The 19,859-nt window shown below is 37.7% G+C and overlaps 1 protein-coding gene across 1 annotated transcript in view; it reads right to left on the bottom strand.

Annotated features, from left to right (window-relative positions):
• Positions 1 to 5,033: 5,033 nt before the first annotated feature.
• Positions 5,034 to 19,859, bottom strand: part of NAA16 (N-alpha-acetyltransferase 16, NatA auxiliary subunit) — a 63,680-nt gene continuing 48,854 nt past the window's right edge. The window contains exons 10-20 of the mRNA XM_085059052.1: positions 17,435 to 17,507; positions 17,028 to 17,197; positions 16,512 to 16,668; positions 14,483 to 14,607; positions 13,729 to 13,942; positions 11,793 to 11,986; positions 10,958 to 11,066; positions 10,352 to 10,450; positions 9,625 to 9,768; positions 7,095 to 7,192; positions 5,034 to 6,830 (exon numbers count right to left, since the gene is read on the bottom strand). Of these exons, the coding sequence (XP_084915178.1) occupies positions 6,630 to 6,830; positions 7,095 to 7,192; positions 9,625 to 9,768; positions 10,352 to 10,450; positions 10,958 to 11,066; positions 11,793 to 11,986; positions 13,729 to 13,942; positions 14,483 to 14,607; positions 16,512 to 16,668; positions 17,028 to 17,197; positions 17,435 to 17,507 (1,584 nt within the window). The 3' untranslated portion in view covers positions 5,034 to 6,629. The remainder of the gene's footprint in view (positions 6,831 to 7,094; positions 7,193 to 9,624; positions 9,769 to 10,351; positions 10,451 to 10,957; positions 11,067 to 11,792; positions 11,987 to 13,728; positions 13,943 to 14,482; positions 14,608 to 16,511; positions 16,669 to 17,027; positions 17,198 to 17,434; positions 17,508 to 19,859) is intronic.

Here is a 19,859-nt window from a genome sequence, read left to right as displayed (position 1 = left end):
AGCCAGAGCATTTACACAAGAGGGAAGCAGTTTAAAAAAATAAAAGAACATGAAATGCCATTGAAAAATGCAGGCTTTGCCACTGTAGACCCATAAAAACCACAGCTCTGGGCATCCAGATTTATCCTGCCATGGCACTGAAAAACATTTGTGTTATGCCACTATATCCAGGGTTTCTTGGGCCATAGGTCTTCCTGAAAGCACACTTCAAGGAGCACACACCTACTCAGCACTCATACAGCAGGGTGCCAGGCTTGGCACTTGACACAGATGTGAGTTTCCTGTTAGAGCAAGATTGCAAGCCCTCAGCGAGTAGGAGGATGCAACAGAGGAAAAGAGGTGGTCACCAGAGACAGAAATAGCTCATGTTTTCTGGAGGATCTCTGCAGCCAACTGATATCATGGCAGGCCATGTACCTGTCCAGACCAGCACGGCCACTGCCCACAGTGGTCCTCACTCCTCAGGAAGGCCAGGGCTTCTGTCAACATGGTCAGTGTTCATGGGGAGGTGTCTAATAATAAAGAGCCAAATGTAGAGACAATTTTCTTGTGATCAGTTATTTGTTGCTGCCAGCTCCACAATGCCCCTGCTGCCCAGCCCTGGCTCCTCAGAGATGACCAGGATTGTGAGATTGCCTGGGAAATGTGGTAGGAAGAGCAAGACATGATCATAGCAATCCCAGAAGGATCACAGTTTCTTCCAGAAAAAACATACTTTCTGCCATAGGAAGCAATTGAGAGGAATTTGTACCCTTCTTGAATGGAAGGCCATGTACAAAATATTCAATATTCCACCGATGTGGGGACTGCTCATGAAATATTTGATTAGACATTGCTGTCTTTTCATTGTCTATCCGTCTGTAATTGGTTGACAACCAACGTACTTTTGCCAGGTAAGGTTCATGCTAAACTGCTGTTTTGAATCTGTTCACAGAAGCAAACAGCAAATGCCAGTGCCTGAAGTGGAAAGAGGCTGGACAAATACAGTGGGGAGAAGATAAAAAGATTTTAGCAACACATTGTCAGATAAGCTCAGGAAATCACATGGATACACATCTTTCAGCTCAATGTGTTATAGTCTAGGTCGCACATCAGAAGCAAAAAGAAAATCAGCCTTGCAGATCTCAGTACTGCAAGAATTATTTTTAGATGTCTGGCACCCTGAGGTGCCCACAGCTTTGCACTGAATATAGGGGTGCCCCTAAATACAGCAGGGCTGTCCAGCCTTCTGATTTTTCAAGAATTCATTGCCTACTAAAACAGAAAATCTTCAGTGAAGGCATAGGCTCCCAAAGAGAAGATTGAAACCTATTGTTATGACTGCAGGGCTGTTTGTTTCTCATTGCCTGTCCCCTGGAGACCTGATGGGTCCTTCAGTGTTCACAAATGACACAGCTGAGTGCTGTGGTCCTGAGCAGTGCAGAACAGCAAGGGACTCACTGACATTTCTGCACCACTTTGGGGATGGATACTCTCCAGTGCCAGAGCCAATCACCTGTGCACAGTTTACAACCTGGATTAGCTCTACAACCCCTGAGCAAATGAATCATGCTGTCTCTTACGGATCCCAAAAAAACATATCCATGACAAACCAAACGGCTTCATCCCATGGTATGAATTTCCCTGGACATGTATTTAGACATGCAGGGAGTGTGTTACTAATAGAAGAAAAGATACTCTACCTTCAGGAACTCTCAGAGTTCATTTAAAATAAAATCAAATGCATGGACTAGCTAAAATTTGATTAAACATCTCCAATTACAGTTAAGAGACTCCTTTGGTGCTTGATGCCTTTTGTGGATTCCTGGATGTCTCTTGCAGTACTGTTTACAGAGCCTGGCCTCAAGCAGGTATAGTTTGCTTACATTTACAGATCGGTTTTATGAGCATTTATTACCTGTGGAATAAGCCTTCGTCTCAAACTAGGAGTTCCCTGTGCTAGGCACTGTATGAGGAACAGGAAGACTGTTCCTGCTCTGGTCCTCACTTCCTCCCTTCTGGTTTGATTTAAATGTGACCATCTATCATATGAAATCAGTCCTAGAAATACCATGTATTTCCTTCTTCCATCGTACTGCATACCTAAAATACATCTAGAAACCTCTCAAAACCTGAGCCTCCTCTTCAGTGCTCACAGCACATTCTCAAATACTTTGTCTAGACTTGAAATATGTTTAAGCAGCAAAGTCCAAGGGGGAAGAGACAACATATTTAGTTCATGATAATTTAACTGGAGTGAAGGCCAATCTTCAAGGCCAACACCTTCTGCCTCTCTTCAACAGCCTGAAAGCAGGAACAGGGTTTTGTACAGGACATGGGATTTCCCAAAAGGCCAATATGATCATCTGTGGGCTCAGACACCTTTTCCCAGTGCATCTGTTCTCAGATGGTATGAAGTAAGTCCAACCAACTGTGTTCTCAACTTCAGAGCCCCACATCAATGCCTACAGACAGCTGGGTTATACAAACACGAGTCTGATTCAGACACAGCACACACAAAACAAAGACCTCTCTCCAATGCCTGAAAGGAAGAACAAAGATAAACACTCTCCTATGCTCTGACGACAAAACACCACCTGACAAGACTTCAGCCTTTTGTTACTATGAAAATATTCTGGATGCAAGGCTTCCCTCTAGTGGAAAATCCACAAACTTTTCATTAGGAACTGCAGTTAAGCCATGGAAAAATAAATACCAAAAGTACATAGGATGTTGCTGTTGAAACAGTAAGTGCCGAGTGCATTCACACATGACAACATGATTATGCTTGAACTTTCTGTGTCCCACTTAATGCTTGACCTGTTCTGAGATGCTACAGCTGAAGAGATGTGAGAAACTGCCCCTTTCACCCTAGCTGCTAATTCAGGACTAAACTTTTGCTATCCACACATGTATCAGGTCAGGTTTTTCCATTAGGGCCTGGGTTTTGGAACAAGCTTATTCCTTATGATGAGAAGTTTTTCAGCCTTGGGGTACACCTGCCTGCCCACCTGTGGAAACAAGAGAAGGAAAGAGGGGGTACTCGTAACGAGATGGCAGTACCCTACATGAGATCAAATGCTGGGTCAATGAGTTCTCTTGACATTTATGCTGTTAAAACAGCTGGTTTGTGCAGGGATTAGTGATAGGGATTTTAGAAAAGCGACAACAAACCAGTTCAAAACAAAAGGTTTTCAAAGATCCTGAAAACAAGACAGGTGAGTAAATAAATGTACTGCAATTAATAGCAATAAAAATGAATGCATCCATAGCTTCACATCCAGGCTATGATGGAATTTTGAAGGTGTCACTAAAACCGGTAAAGAGCAAATGAAGCCTCATTAACTTATAGAGCAAGTTACAAAGCAGAGTATTTCACACAATCACAGGGGTGCTACATGAATGCAAAAGCTGCAGAGTATCTCCTGGGGGGATGCAGCAAACCTAAGACCACGGCAGAATTCTGCCCAAGCCTTGTTGCTGCACACATATCCCAGTGTGTAAATCCTACATTCATTACATATTTAGGAAGCACTGCTGCTACTTACCATCATTCTGAGCTCCTCATAAGATGATTTCATAGACCTTGAGGGAGGGCCACAGTGGATCCAGACTGAAATGCCAAGACAGGCAGCTTCTAGCACCAGAAGTGCAGCGTTTTTGATGCCCTGCTAGTCAGCGTGGATAAATCCTGAGCCATGATAGCTCACAGTGCTGACACAGTGTCCCAAGCAGCAGCAATGCCTGTACTGCAATGGAAGAGGAGCTGCCCTGCCTCAGATCACTGCTGCCATGCTTCCCCTGCACTAGCTCTGGCCATTGTCTGATGAACTCATTAACCACCAGAAATCAGAGCAGTCAAAACATAGTAATTTCTATCAGCTCAACAAACCGAATTTAGCTCTTCTCTCTGAACAATCGAATGCTGCAAGGCTTGTTGAGATAAACGAGGTCCTGCATTCTGCCTACAGCTTTGTGTTGCATTTGCGTATTTTCCTTCTGCCTGGACACCTTAAGGTACCAGCAGGTTGTTGGTGTTGCACAGCGCACCCGGCACACCTGCAATGAAGATGAAATTTGGAGACTGGACTGCCAAACATCTGCTACCCCAAGAAGTTCACAACTGCAACAACAGCCGCGAGGAAAACTCAGCAAACTGCATGCCTCCAGTAGTTCTAAAGGAAAACCAAACCACAGACTGAGTGACAGAAGACTCAATTTTCAGAATTCTCCTAAGTTCCTACACTCCTTAGTCCAGATATCAAGCCTATTAATCTACATTCTCAAGGAATCCACCACTGAAAGGCTACCCTGGGTGTTTTAGCTAAACAGTACAGGACTGGATGACCAGTCCTATCTAGAGTGCCACAGCCTTCTTTTGAAGGCCTGAATTAAATCTCTAGCAACAAAAGTATTATCACTAAAAAAAGACAGAAGACACGGTAACACTTTGTGTCTTCACTGCATGCAGCTGATAAAGTGGTTTTCAGGTGCTGCTGAGCCTAAACAATCCAAATATGGTCCACTGCCTTTCCTTGCCTGATACATCTTTGAGCAAGCAAACACCACATGGTGAATACCTAAGACAAAAACACATCACCATTTCTCAGGGCAGTGTGCTACCATCATAGAATCACAACGGTTTGGGCTAGAAGGGACCTTAAAGACCATCCAGTTCCAACCCCCTGTCATGGGCATGGATACCTTCCACTAGACCACGCTGCTCAAAGCCCCATCCAGCCTGGTCTTGAACACTTGCAGCTGGGGCACCCACAGCTTCTCTGGGCAATCTGTTTAAGTAGCTCACCACCCTCACAGTAAAGAATTTCTTCCTGTTATCTGATCTAAATCTACTTGATTGCAGTCTGAAGCCATTGCTATTTATAGATAAACACCTCAATCTGCTAAATAGTCACTATTTTCTCCTTAACAACTTACAGAGTTAACATTAAACCAGTGAATGTTGCAACTCAACAGAAACAAAAACCCTAATGAGAATGATGGGCTAAAGTTTGATGTCCATAAATATGCAAAAATTCCAAACCAAAGGCAAGTGTGTACAAAATAATTTATTACAGCATAACATATGTTGGCAATATTTTACAGTGAATTTTCCATTCAACAATTTTTTAATCTAAACAGATGACACACAAAGGAGAATTTTAATTAGAACAGTTTATTTGTCTTAATAAAATCCCCTCTTCGTGAACTGGTATTTGCCTTTGAGGGGCTAGTTAATATTACTGAAATTATTTACATTGCAGTGAAATAAAAACAAACCGAGATTGAATGATTCCATTACAGTTTCCAGAAAACAGTTTTTCTGTACAAGCCACAGTATAATTATGTTTTGATAGCAGTTCTTATAGAATGTAAAGCTGTCATGTGATATGTAGCCATTTTGTCTAGCAATGCTATGCTTTAAATAGGTATATTAGATTTAAACTTCCGTTTTGATGTGTTGTATATTTAATAGTTAATGAACCAGAATACAAAGTAAGAAAAAAGTTCATTATGATTTGTAGTCAGCCTCTTTGTGCTCCCTTAAATAGTTTTAAAATGTAAAACACACTTCTCACACACTGTTTTGCCTTGCAGCACCTACAGCAATAGTATTTAGGCAGGAGAAGTTCTGGAATATTGGCCAAAAGTAGACAACTAAGACTTTTAATGGAGGTAATACAGCATATCCAGTAGGGTGTTTTTATGATGTTGAGAAAAAACTGTATTCCCCATTACTGTACCTCCTGCATTTGCCCAAAACTGGAGCAGCTTTTTTCAACCTAAGTGTCAATAGATGAACAGACGGGGAGAAACCAGAAAGATGAAGAAGGGGGAGATGGAACAAAGGACAGACAACAGTATTCAAATTCATTATGTCTTCTCAGGGAATTGCTTCAGGGTAATAAAACTTTAAAATGTTAAACTGACAATAAAATTAAGGAAACAATAGCTATGGAACACAAGGTAGATGGAACAGTTTTTAAAAAGCCTTAGATATTTGTTGTTTTGTTTTTTTTACACAAACCTAATCTTCATATCTGTCAACACTGGTTCCATATAAGACACACACCTGACAAAAACATGCAACCCCCCAATGCTTTCATTGTTGCTGTGCTTCAAAAGAAACCAAACTGACCAAAGATTAAAAAAAAAAAAAAAAGAAATCCAACCAAAACAACCCAGAAAAAACCCTAAAGAACAGTAAAGACAAAGAGGGCAATTCAAGCAGCACTTCAGTCTTAATCTGCTAAAAACTCTCAAATGATAATTTATTAACAAGATATGTTCACATATATCTGTATATGTAACAACACTTAAGTGAAAGCAGTCTTTAATATCCATATTATTGTGAGGGAGGGCTGATGAGTTTTTAAAAGACTTAAACCTGTACAAGTATAAACATGAAAAATGCTGATTAAAGATGTTTACATAAATATTGGCAGTTTTCATTGGGAGGAAAAAAAAACCCTAATAGCATACTCCATTTATCTATCCAAATATTTTGTTTTAGACACCTGTTAAAGATATTAAAATACAACCTGGAAAAGTAACCCTGATCTGTATCCAGCCAGCATGTAATGAGAGTCAGAGTTTCATAGATGTGTGCATGTAGGTATACACACACATGGGGGCTTGCACACCCTACTTCAGATTTCATTGGACAGCAAATCATGGTTAATGGCTGTGTGATTCACAGATGCAATGCTGCTGTTGTCCTCATTTGTGGCAGGCATGAAGGCAGATGTAAAAGGAAACAGTTTATGACACGCTGCTTGATATTCTTCACACTGAGCATGGCAGCTTCCAAAACTGCCATCAAGCAATGCCTCAAAAACCTTTGTTAATGTCTAAAGAAACAAAAGTAAGAGTTAATAAATGCAATTCACAATTGTTTTATTACTAAAAGCACATACTGTTAAACAATATTAGTCTGAGCAAACAGGTTTCTCTGTTGGTATTCACAGATCTTTTACTGACAGGAAAAATTTGAAAACTTGTTCTTTCAAATATTAATTTATCATGATAAGTGAAGCATGCACATTATCCTGCATTAAATTATACACTATTTAAGATCCCACACATTTGGGAGCTTTATATACTGTATCTTTTACCTTCACATTTTTGTCTCTCATGTTTTTATCCAATCTAGTTGCAACAGCAATTGCTTTTTCTTGTCTTGATTTGTCCAGGAAATACATCATCTTTGCACCTTATCACAAGACAAAACACACAATGTTTAGTTTTCCTAAATGCCATACTGCATATATGGACACACAGAACCTTTAAACTTATACATAAACATGAATTAGACTTCTTACAAGTTTTTATAAACTGTATCTTCCTCCCTTATTTGTACCTGAACACTAATGAAACTAAAGCCATTTTGAAATTTATTAGAAGCATAAGGATTAAATAATACAGGAGACCTGTTCCTGCAGAAGTGACATGCCTTACTTGACTGACAGGTCTTCAGTGAAGAAAAATATCACTGAGTACATCCATTACAAACCCTTCAAATCAGCAGGCTAAATGGAATACATCCAACAAATGTACAAGTGAGTAATTCTCAAAGACACACTGAATTCTTTTCAGAAATACTGGAGGTAAGTGAACAATAGCTACTAAACAATTGTGGAACATGGCCCAGTAAAAGCTCAGGCCAGGCCATATGGCAGATTGCAGGGCCATGGCTGCTAACCCTGAGCTAAGGACACAGCTTAGGTACAAGGAAAGTGCAGTGCAAGTTCAGTGCAAGTTCACCTGGACTACATCTGTGGAAAGGAAAACAGTGCACTATGTAACTATACAGCTTCTTGCACCACCAACAGTTTATCAAAATTGGCCTGGGTATCTCTACAAAATTCTGCTCCTCCTGTCACAGCTGCCTTAACTTAAAATCTCATCTTAATGAACATGTAGGCATTTCATGTACTTTCCTTTGCCCAAATACAAAGTCCAGACCCACCCCACTACACAATCTACTGCAAAACCCAAAAAGCTCAATCATTTTGTGAGAAAAGTTAAAACCCCACATTCCAGATGTCTTTTGTTTTTGCTCAACTAATTTCCCCAATTATTAGTTTTCCCAATTAAATAACTTTTTCTAGTTCTTACTGCTTCTCATAGGTTTCAGAAAATAAATTGCTAGACTCAATGTAGAGCCTTTATTGCCCCAAACACTTGTATTAGCCTAGTTGCATTTGCTTAAAGTTAGGGAGACTATGGTACAGAAATTGGAAAGAGGTTCAAAGTCAGCTTATAGTTTTATACTAGAAATTTTAAGCCAAGAAAACACTCATTTGTGCTCTCAGACTTAAAATTTAGGTCTTTCAGACCTTCACATTTGCAAACTTTAATTAAACAGAATTGTTCAAGGAACTTAAGAATTGTACAGTAGGTAAGTCAATTATCTCAAACCTGCTCCAGCATAAACAGAAGGCTGGCACACAGCTGAAGTCCTAAAGCTACCAAGAACCCCTCCAGTGACTGTACTGTTTTCCATAATACTGGAGGTCCAAAAAATAAGACCTGTAAATTAGCCAGTGAGATGCTCAACAATGACAAGAGTGGAAGAACACATCTGTAAGATCTGGGAGCAATTGACTGCTGAGATATCTGTACTTCTCAAATCTTGAGCCTGCTTGCAGGAAAGGGGTGCAATTATTTGTCTCAAAATGTTGCGCTGAAACACAGACCTTATAGAAGCCAATGGAATTTTGTGGTATTCTAGCTAACCTTTCTTTAGGAGAGATGAACAATCCTCTGAAGCTAACTTTTTCCAGTTATTCTGGAGAGACCCTGGGTAACTTTTAAAGACCAGGTGAGGTTAGCACTAAGGACTTTAAGTGCCTGATAAAACTACACTTGCTTTTGTTTCTTAACTGCTGGAAATGCATTTTGTTTTCTCTACCAGCTTATCAAGTGACATCAATTTTTATTCCAAAACTGTCTGTAGTCATTCAACTCCAACTTCCTTTGACTTAGCTCCAGCAGCTACTTGTGGCTCTTCTATATAAATAGTATCTGAGTGTCATATTGCAACATTTTCACCACTGACCATGAAGCAGAAAAGCAAAAGCTGCATAACAAATTCATCATGGTACTTTTATTGATGCTGTTGCTATGTGACAAAGTTATGAGTAGGAACAGAGACATTCCAGCAGAAAAGAAAACAGGGAAAAGCACTTGCTAATAGATACAGGATTTTGTCTCATATTTTCTAATACTTCAAAAAGTAGAAGCTGCAATGGGAAGGATGACAGTGCTTCAATACTTGAATAACTGTGGTGATTTGATTGCATTTTTTGAAGGGAAGGAGCAAGTTCCTTATGCATCTAATAAAAAAGTGAAGTACATTAAAAAAAATGATAAAGGCAGACAGAAATGCCCTCCCACCCCAAAATAAACATGTGACTTTCTGGCTCATTGGAATTTATGTATGAAGTCACAGAATGGTCTGGATTGGAAAGAAACTTAAAAATCATCTAGTTCCACATGCCCTGCCACTGGCAGGGACACCTTTCACTGGACCAGGTTGCCCAAAGCCCCATCCAACCTGGCCTTGCAGACTGCATATAAAGATTCTCTATTTACATCACTTAAATCATCTCCTTTTGAAGAGCATGAAAAAGTTAAACAAACCTGACAGTTGGTGCTGAATGGAGGTAGCATTGTGTTTGAGAAATTCTTCATTAAAACTCTCCAAGTTTTTATTAACAAAGATTTTCTGCATTTCTTGAGTTAGGACCTTGCTTACAATTTCTGGGAGGTTACTATGGTCAGATACTAGGAGAGGGAAGGCAAGAGGGAGAGAAGCAAAAAAGGCCATTTAAACAACTGTAGAAAACACTGAAACCACAGACATGACAGCTAAAAGTCCCAGTTTTAAAATGTGTGCACAGAAACACGAAACTCAGATCAAAACACGTCAACACAAATATTGCTGATGCATTTACAGATGAAAAATTCCTAAAGGGTGCTCTGTTGTGTAAACTTTCTATTACAAGTTCACCACATATATTGTTTCAGTCAGAATCTCTCTGATGTATCTGCCACTTATTTTCTTAAAACTTAAGGTTCTCCAGGATCCTTAGAACACTCACATTGCTGTGAACTCTAGACAAAGCGAGTTGTTGGGTCCACCTGGTGGATTAATGGAGGAAGGAATATAATATAATACATAAACAGTACACTGGGTAGCACAGCCTGTGCTTTCTTTGGTATTGCCAAGGAAGAAAACCCATTTGTTTTTATTTTGCTTAGTATCAGTTTGTGTTTCTGGAGTATACATCACAAAAAATATATCATTATTTCCTTGTAGAATGTAACTTCTTGTATCTTTATAATTGCATACTTCCTACACACATACCAGCTTTAGAGAATTTAATCAAGCACTCATGTAGCCATGGGTTATTACTGTTGATAGCAAAAGCTCTTTTGACAGACTGTAACATTAAGAGAAACTTTCCTGAGGGAAGAAGAAAAAAAACAAGTATTAGGAAACCAAGATTACGAAAACAGAATTTTTTGTCTTCATTATCAACTACTGTTTTTTTAGTAAATCTAGTACAAATATTAGAAATATCAGTTTCTACACAGAATTAGAAGGGAAGTTTATTTTTCTATTCAAATTGCTTAATAAAACAGAGGTTCTTGCTGCTCAAACTCTGGCAACACTGCACAGATGTTATCTCTTTACCTTTGGTTTCCTCTACATAATTAAAGATCACACCACAAATACCTTTCCACAGTATTTATGAGTATATACTATAACATACTCTGCTCTCAGGGCTTTTTTTTGTTTAAGGGTGGCTAAACAAGACCACTATTTCCCCTGTTATTACTAGATATGATGCAAACCTTAGTTTCAGTCAGATATTTATTCCAGATAATTTTCCACTACACTTGGATAACACAGGCTGCACTGAAGGATTAAAGTTTTGTAGAGCAAAAATAAAATTAAGCAGTACTTTACCTTTTCTAAAGTATATTTCAAATGCTAATAAATGTGTTTCTATATCATCTCCAATAAGATTCTTAAGTGGTATAAGGAACTTAATGGCTTCTTCTAATGGATTTTCTACCTGTTTTAATAAAAGAACAGTGAAATTTACAGCTTAAAATAAACATCAAATAAAACCCACCAATGATAGTTTCTGTTATTCAGAGCATTTAAATAATCAGAGGTCAAAAGTGAACTGAAGCTAGCTCTCTGAATTAAACTGAACCACAACATTTTTATTTTAACAGCAAGATTTTGAGAAGTGCTTACTCATCATTTCATGTTGACAAAGACAGCATCATTGCTAACTCTGGCACTGCTTGAGTACTCAGTATTGTAATTTAGCATTTAGGAAGCAACTAAATACAAGCACCTTAGACAACAAGCTTGAAGTTACTGTGACAAAGCAGGTAGTTCTTTGTGCTTAGAGAAATACTAGCTCATGTCCTCTAACTTTGTAAACTGCAATAATTTCTGTTACTTTTTCCTATTCACTGTATGAAAACCAGATTTCTTCAGGCAAAACACATATTTTTGTTCAGTACCTATTTTAATCAAGTATGGCCTACTGTTTGGGAAAAAATGCCTGAAATTTAAGGAAAGTAACAATATTAATGTAGAACTTGGATTTACTGAGGGAAAATACTTTTCTTTAGTGTAAAAATAGGTAGACTACAAAAAGATACCTCTGCATGCAAAAACTATTTTATAAAAACACCTAGATTCTTTTAGGAGAATCCGATAGCAAACCCATCTTATAGGCTTTTTATTATAATCACACTAGTTGAACATGAAAGACTATGCTAACCCTTTCCAGTTTTTCAGGAACCAGCTCTTCCCTAGGTCCACTCGTTTCCTCCTCCTCTTCATCTCGCTTTTTCTTTTGATTTTTTTGCTGTCGTTCTCTTTCTGCATGCTTTCTTTCTTCTTCTAGTTTTGCTTTTTTCTGTGCTCTTCTCTGCTTACTAAGCATTTTCTTCAATTCTTTGGCTGAGAGATTTTCTACAGATTAAGGTAACAGACAACATATTAACAAAGTATTTAATTCAAAACCTTGTTTCTCTCAAACAACTCAGACGTTATTATGCTTCTCCCCACCTCAAAATGACAACTTTTACATTCATTCCCATAACTACCAACACTACACAGGCCAACATTGCTGCTGGATTACTATTTACAGCCTAACACAACACTTATCTTGCACAGTTACTCTTACATGGCTGTTACAGAAACCTCAATGATTTCAACAGTTAGCTACATAAAGTTGTTACACCTGTCACAGGTTTTACCTTAGAAAATGAACGTCAATACTAAGCTCTCATACCGAATGTAGCTCAGCTTGCTTCGAATGCTATCTAGAAACATCCAGATGGATTTACATTCCATCTGAAAAGACTCTAAACGTGCTGTTTTTCATTAAAGTGTCTGCCAATATACAGCCATGATAATTGCATTAATTTCATGCACATGCCATGGGATAACTAAATGGAAACGATCAGTTTAGCCGTAATAAATACTGCAGCATCCACTCTGCTTACTGTGGTGTTTCAGTGAGAATATGATTTTTGCTAAATGTGGCAAGGGACAGAAAAATGGGCTCCCAAGGGACTAACACATCTTCTTTGTGGCTGTGGCACTATGACCTCTCTGCTCAGGCCATCCACCATTCTGACAGTGGGAAGCAAGTGCTCTTTTTACCCATCCACACAGTGCTGCCTTCTCCCACAGATCAGCCTCCTGAATCCCAATGAAGAGCAGGCAAATGAACTAACATGACTTCTTGAATGCCACCCACCTTTATAGCTATGATATATTGCTATCCTCTGTCACACACTGATCTTATGTTATATACAGAAAAAAATTGAAGTTGGAGGGAAAAAAATTGCAAGTTCAACTGTTCAAATATGCCTCTTTTTATATGTACTTCATTATTCATAGGCAGGTATAGAAAAACTTACTATTCGCCTCTGAATAAAGGTAATATTGTATTTACAATATTAAGTGGCATTTTTGTTTTATCTTCCCTTTCTCCCCATGTCAAATATTCTTCTCTTTGCAAAGAGCCAGACATTAAATTCACTGCTTTAGTCAACAGCCACTGCAGTGCTGACAGTAGCTGCAATTCCACTAAAGGAGAAGCAACTATTTATTTTAAAATTTAAAAAATTCTTAAATAATTTGCCACTGAATCCTCTGACTTCCAAACCACATAGCACTGGCTTGCTAAGAAAGTCTGTTTTCCATTTAATGTGAGTTTAAAATAATTTTCTAAATGTATTAATATTGCTAATACATTTACCCATGTATTCTTTGGTCCTCAAGTTATATGAAAAGTGATTAAACTCAATGCAGTAGTAACTAGCATTATGATGTAATAAATTAAATAACACTAGATCAAAAATGAAATTCTTACAATTCAGACTGCCTTTCCACAAAATCTATCCATTGCTTCATAATTCAGTAGTTAATATTTATCTAATGGCTGAACTGAATCTGATTTAAATGTTCTGAAATGCCACTCTTCCCCAGGTACTCCCATTACAGCTAGATTCATTCATGTTCTAGTTCTACAGAGTGATGAAGCATGAACAGAGAGAACTCTAACATGTTATCTGTGATCTCTTTTCAGTTATTGTGACAGAAAAGAGAAAAACTTGTGTTCTATATACTCCATAACACATAACTAACTTAATAAGCTTTTAAACATGTCATAGGCATATGAGCCTTCATTAAAGTGTAACTACCTGAATTCACTTCTTGTTCTTTGCTTTCATTGGTAAGAGGATTATCATGGAGCTTCAAGTAGATTTCAATTGCTGACCGAGCAGCCTTGAAGTAGAAGGCATGTTTCCTGAGCACATCTTCTAATCTCAAAAGGTCTACATAGGCACGAAGAGTCATCTTTCTCATGCAGTACGTGTGGAAGTCAAATTGATCATCTGTTATCTCAAAAAAATGCTTCAAGAAAAAAAGATGAACATACTCAGATAATCATCCTTTACTTAGTCTATTTTTTATTAGATAGAGGTGAACAAAGTTACAACTGATACTATTTACAAGCAATATTTAACAGGTATAGAAATATCCTTATAATACTGACTGTTCAGGAGAACCTATTGCTAGGGAAAAATCTCAGTTAACAAAGCCTATAATGTGATTATTCAAAGACTTAGGCACTCTAAAAGCCAACTGAAATGTGACTGTTCTGATTAAAACACAATTATCAAAAGTTAATGTATAAATAGCTGCATAGTAAGGAGACATGGTGTGTTATATTGAATCCTTTTCTCTTCAATAATAGTCTTTCACATAATAGCTAGAGAAGACATCTTACCTATCACAATAAAGCATCAAGTATTAACCTGCTTTTAAAAGTCATTATATTAGAAGCTTTATATGCTTCCAGCATACAAAACTGTGGTGATCACATCAACAAATATCTTCACTGGTGCATGAGAAATACTGGGGAAGCAATGGATGGTGTTTGCACCTACTTACCCTTTCTACTTCATGACATTTTTTCAAGGCATCACCGTACTTTCCTAGCCTTTGATAAGCTGCAGCACATTCAGTCTGGAACCACATACACTGCATCTCATTAAGGTTCTCCATAGCAGAAGTGCCTTCCTGAAATAAGTGTCATTATCAGGTTTTGCTATTGTAATTTACCAGCTGTGTCTTTCAACTATGGCTGGAGAAAACAATCAAACCTTCAACTACTTGGAATACAACAGGAAATGACAAACACCCGGTGACTGAGAATAATACTTGTGATATTCTATGCTCTCCCAGATAGAAAGGAATAGATTGAAATGATAAAAAAACCCCAATTATCTGAATATTACTGTCTCAACAGGTTTTTAAAATTAACTCATGCTTGTACACACAGCCTCACTTCGACACTCAGGGTGCCCCCCGGAAACAGGACTATATAAAATAATTCCTTAAGTTCAGCAAACAATTTTAGCTGTTTTTCTCCACATCAAGTAAGTGGCATCCACCAGTCTAAAAATTCATTGCTTTATCATGTAGTATGAGTAATTATGTGTTTCTTACAACTTGTTTGTCTAAATAAGTGAAATTAGATTTATACTTGATATTTTGACAAGAAAAAACATCCTAGGATTGAGACTTAATAGTTTTAATGCTCTAGACAGAGAGAAAGCAAACTAGAAAAAACATTCCACATATCATTAGTATTAGTCATCAGGTTTTCAGAACAGTCTTTATAGCACAAAAAAGACCCAGTTACACTCACAGCATTTAATTACTGAGGATGAGATTTATCCTGTCTTTCCAGATAACTATGATAAAGTTCTGTCTCTCTTGCTTTAACACTTCTGATAAGCAATTATGATGAGTTTTAGTAATCAAATTTTCAATCATTCCTAGAAATATCTAGAAAGCTTGAATCCAATTTCAAGTGTTATCACACCTAAAATTAAAAATAATAAAGGAGCCTAATTTGTTTATGTGCTCCAGGATATGCCACCAAGTAGCTGTCTTCATGTTTAATTACATAAATTATATGAAAATCTGGTATCTATTAATCCAAATTTTGTTCAGTGTCAGAAATATAGAATTTAAGTGCTTATCCCATCTTTTAAGGATAGACTTTTCTTTAACAAAATTTCTGTGTGAAATACTAGCTTAAAGGAATGAAATGTCCAAGTCTAAATTAATCTTAATGCTAAATCATAATGAATACAGTACATACTCCTGTACAGCTAGCTCACATAGTACTAAAGGGAAATAAGGTATCCATCAGATGAATTTCAAAAGACATTTGGAAGTATGGAAATAAAAATACTCCTAGACAACTACCTTTGAACAACCATTTTTTCCAGTATTTACTGGATCTACACAGCAGGAATACTGCATCTTGTCTCTGGGGTCCCCAGCACAAGAGGGACACGGGCCTGTTAGTGCAGATTCAGAGAAAGCCTGTGAAAAATCCAAAGGCTGGAACAGCTGTCCTGTGACAAAATGTTGAGAGAATTGGGGTTCATCCTAGAGAAGAGCAGGCAGCCTCCAAGGAGACCTTACAGCAGCCTGCCAATATATACAGGAAGTTGATAAGGCAGACAGGAAAGGACTTCTCACCAGGGTCAGCAGTAACACCAAAAGGAGCAAAAGTTTTAAACTAACAGAGGGCAGTTTTAGACCGGATGTAAGAAAAAAAAAAAAAAAAAAATCTTTACTGTGAGGATGTGACAATACGCTGGATTACAGTTACCCGGGAAAGCTGTGGGTGCCCTGTCCCTGGAAGTGCTCAAGACTGGGTTGGATATAGCTTTGAGCAACCGGATTTAGCCAAAGATGCTCATACCCATGGCAGTGGCATTCAACTACTCCATATTTAAAAGGCCCTTTCCAATACAAACCTGTCTACGATTCTACATACTTCCTTACCACCAAGTATAAGAGCATTATAATAAAAATGGATATTAAAAGATATTTGACCAAAAGTTATGGGTTAAAAACAAACCAAAGGCAACCAAACCATCTTTTAATTAAAGCAATACACTTGCCCTTGTGAATTTAGAGCACATCTCCTCTGCATCCTTCACCATATTTGCTCGCAGCATGTATTTAGCACATTTAGAATTGATAAATCTGTCTGCAGTATCCAAAGACTGTGCTTCATCCATCCATTTGGCAGCTTCCTTGATGTTACCTACATGCTGTTAGGGAGAAATTAAATAGTTAACTTTCAGTAGAAACCTGCTATTGACCAGCTCCTGAAATCTGTATTTGTTACTGATATTTCTCCATCAGAACTAAAAGCCAGTGTTATTCTCACTCCCCCCACTCCCAGAGTTTTTTTCAGCATTACTATTTGCTGTAAGTTGTGACTGGCTATGCAAAACCCAAATAAAAGGGTTTTCATTTTCTTCCTGACAAAACAGTGCCAAAAAGAAACCCACATGAAAACTGATGCCCATAACCACTGCTGAAATACTACCCACACATTCACACCAGTTTGACGGGTTGTTTTTTTTTTATAAACTAGGTACACCACATGTCCAAATTCCCTTTTTACCTTGTAAATTTTTGCTTTTAAATAGAATAGTTCTATTAATGTTGGAGTGCTTGCAATTGCAGCATTAATGTAATCCAAGGCCAAAGAACACTGGCCAAGTTTGTCAAAGTGCTGTGCCAGGAAATACCGAACCCAAAGCAGTGTTGTTGGGGGCTCTTTCTCTCCATTTTCTGCAACAAAATGGGAAAGGTTACAATCACCAGTAAGGATGAAGACTGCATTTGAAAAAATGAAGACAAAAAAAACCTTGGCAAATTCAGCAAATATTTCTTGTAAAGAATTCATTTACTAGAAAGTATAGTAACTACTTCTTTGCAAAAAGTATTAGCACTTCAACAGTTTTTGATAACTTCCATAAACAGTATTAGTAATTACAGGGTAATGAATATAAGACCACAGAAACTTACCACATGTACTAAAAAGGTCACAAGTTTTCAAAGAGGCTTCATAACCAGTAACAAGTTCCTGGATTGTAGAAACCTATGTATAAAAAAGTATGTGCTTAAGTTATGCTTTACTATAATTTTAACAGAAAATAACACACTGAAAAGAATACTCAGGCAAATTAGAGAAACAACACAAAAATAACTACTTAATTTGGGAAAAAAATGGATGTATCTTCACATAGTTTACTTCACCTTTCACAAGATATTTTTGATCACCCACTTTAACTAGTGATGTAGCAAGAAAACAAGTTAATCTCAGGCAGCTTATGGCAGAAGGTATTCAAGTACATATGATAAGTATCTTCTTAAGTAAAAATTCCATAACAGAACTTAATTTATGCTGTTATTTTTTTAAGCATCGAAACCAAGCCAATTAAGTAGGTACTTTGAAAAAGACTTCATTAACTTCCCACAACAATGGAGAAACAGCAGAGACTTCTGTCGTTTTTTGGCAGGTGGAACTGTATTATTAATTATTTCTGTTTTGTTTAAGAGGTATTGTTGCCTAGAATGCAGGTTGCTTCTTCTGGAAAAAAGAAAAAGACTATACGTTGACTAACAGAAGGCTAATACTTTCTGAAATCAGACTTTGTCAACAATACTGTTTTCCATTCCAAGGTTTAAGACTCAAAATTCACCCATACAGTTTTAAACTCACACTATACAAGTCTGATATTTACAGTAAGTACAAACATTAGGACCTGTACATTTCATCACAACAATTCCAATTCCAGGTCTATGGCTCCCAAATACCACTTAGTATTTCTAAACATTTTATGAAATGCTCAACGTGTTTTGCAGCTTCATTCTAAATATGCCTTCCATATCCAGCAAGTAAACAACCAGCCTCCTAAGGTAACAAGAACAATATTACAGTAAGAAATACGATCTATGTATATACACCCAAACCACAGAAAGGACTTAGTAAGATCTGACTGTAAGCATGGCAGGACAATGGCTACACTCCCCATTAGGTGAAATCTCTAGATGGTAAAAACCCAAAACTTCAATAGTTAAAATAAGATGATCCTACATTTAAAAAGCTGGTTGCAAGAGTAAAACAGAGTTGTAGGGAGATGGCAAAATATTTCAAGATATACTTTGGAAGAGAAGGGAGAAGGGAATAAACCTTGTTCTAGAAGATCAAAGATACAACTTGAAGGATACCACTTCAACCTAATTCAGCACAATAGGCAAAAAATGTTTCAAAGAGAGCAGAGAAAGCGACACACCCAACTCACATTGTAGCCACTGTAAATACCCCAAAAGTGTAATAAAATGTATAAACACACACATTATGGAAAGCTCTGTGCAAATCCTGTAAGAAATGAGTTTTAGTAGCAAAATCTCATAAAATATAATAAAATGTTCCTAGACTTGAAATAACTACAAAGTGATAAAGGAATGTTAAGAAGTCATAAGTAAATGGAGAAAGGCAAACAAATGCATGAAGTTGTTCTCTGGCCTGCCTCAGACATCCGCTCGCTGAAAGAAATCAATACCCTCAGAAAATATTTGAAGATTCTCCTCTCAAAAAAAAAAAAAAAGTTTAAAAGCAGAAGCATCTGCTTCAGGTAGCAGGGTTGCAATGTTATTTCCTTGCTGCCGCTTTTCACTGTAATTTCCAAGTATTCCCAAAGTTATCCCCATCTGGCTGCTAGTAACCTCATAATCAGTGAACTATGTGTAAAGGGAGAAAGACTGTTTCATTTCTTGAATAAGAACACCCCAACACCAAACTCTACATATACATGTATCCATTACTGCACACTCAGGAGTATGGCTTCACATCTGGACAAAGAGCATGCTACCACCAAAAAGAACAGCATCACCATCCCTGAGCCACATGTGCCTGGTCCCTACTTTGGTTGAGTGCTAGTGACTATATCCAGGGTTACAAGTGATTTCCTCCCTGTTCTACCTTGGTGTACTGATGCCCAATTCAGTGCTGATTCCATCATCAGTGGGCACTGGCAGTGGACAGATGTGGGACATCCTTGTACAAAGGTCTTCAATCAGCTGACATTAACAATGGAATCAAATACTCTTAATCTTAAAACGATGGAGAATACCAAGCTGTAATCTGTTGTAAAAGATGTCAAGTTCTTCCAAATTCAGAAGTCTGCAGTGGCTTTGGCTTTTGCAGTTCAAGAAAATGCACTATAATTGTCATTCTGGAAGCCATTAAGAACAATACAATTGGAAACAAGTGTTCAGTGAAAGGAACAGCTAAGAAAATGCAAATGAAATGGCTGGATTATTGCAGACATACTTAATGAAAATGACAGTATCTTTTCCCTTACTTTTTATGCTCATGCTTCAGTCTCTTGCTAGTAATTTAGGAAAATAATTCCAGGTTTGTGTGCTGCTTCAGGGTGGAGCAAAT

This window comes from Lichenostomus cassidix, chromosome 1, assembly GCF_008360975.1.
Source record: "Lichenostomus cassidix isolate B80296 chromosome 1, HeHo_3.0, whole genome shotgun sequence".
In the NCBI taxonomy this organism is placed as follows: Eukaryota; Metazoa; Chordata; class Aves; order Passeriformes; family Meliphagidae; genus Lichenostomus; species Lichenostomus cassidix.
Note: the sequence above shows the minus strand (reverse complement) of the source record. Positions and strands in the feature narration are given on the sequence as shown.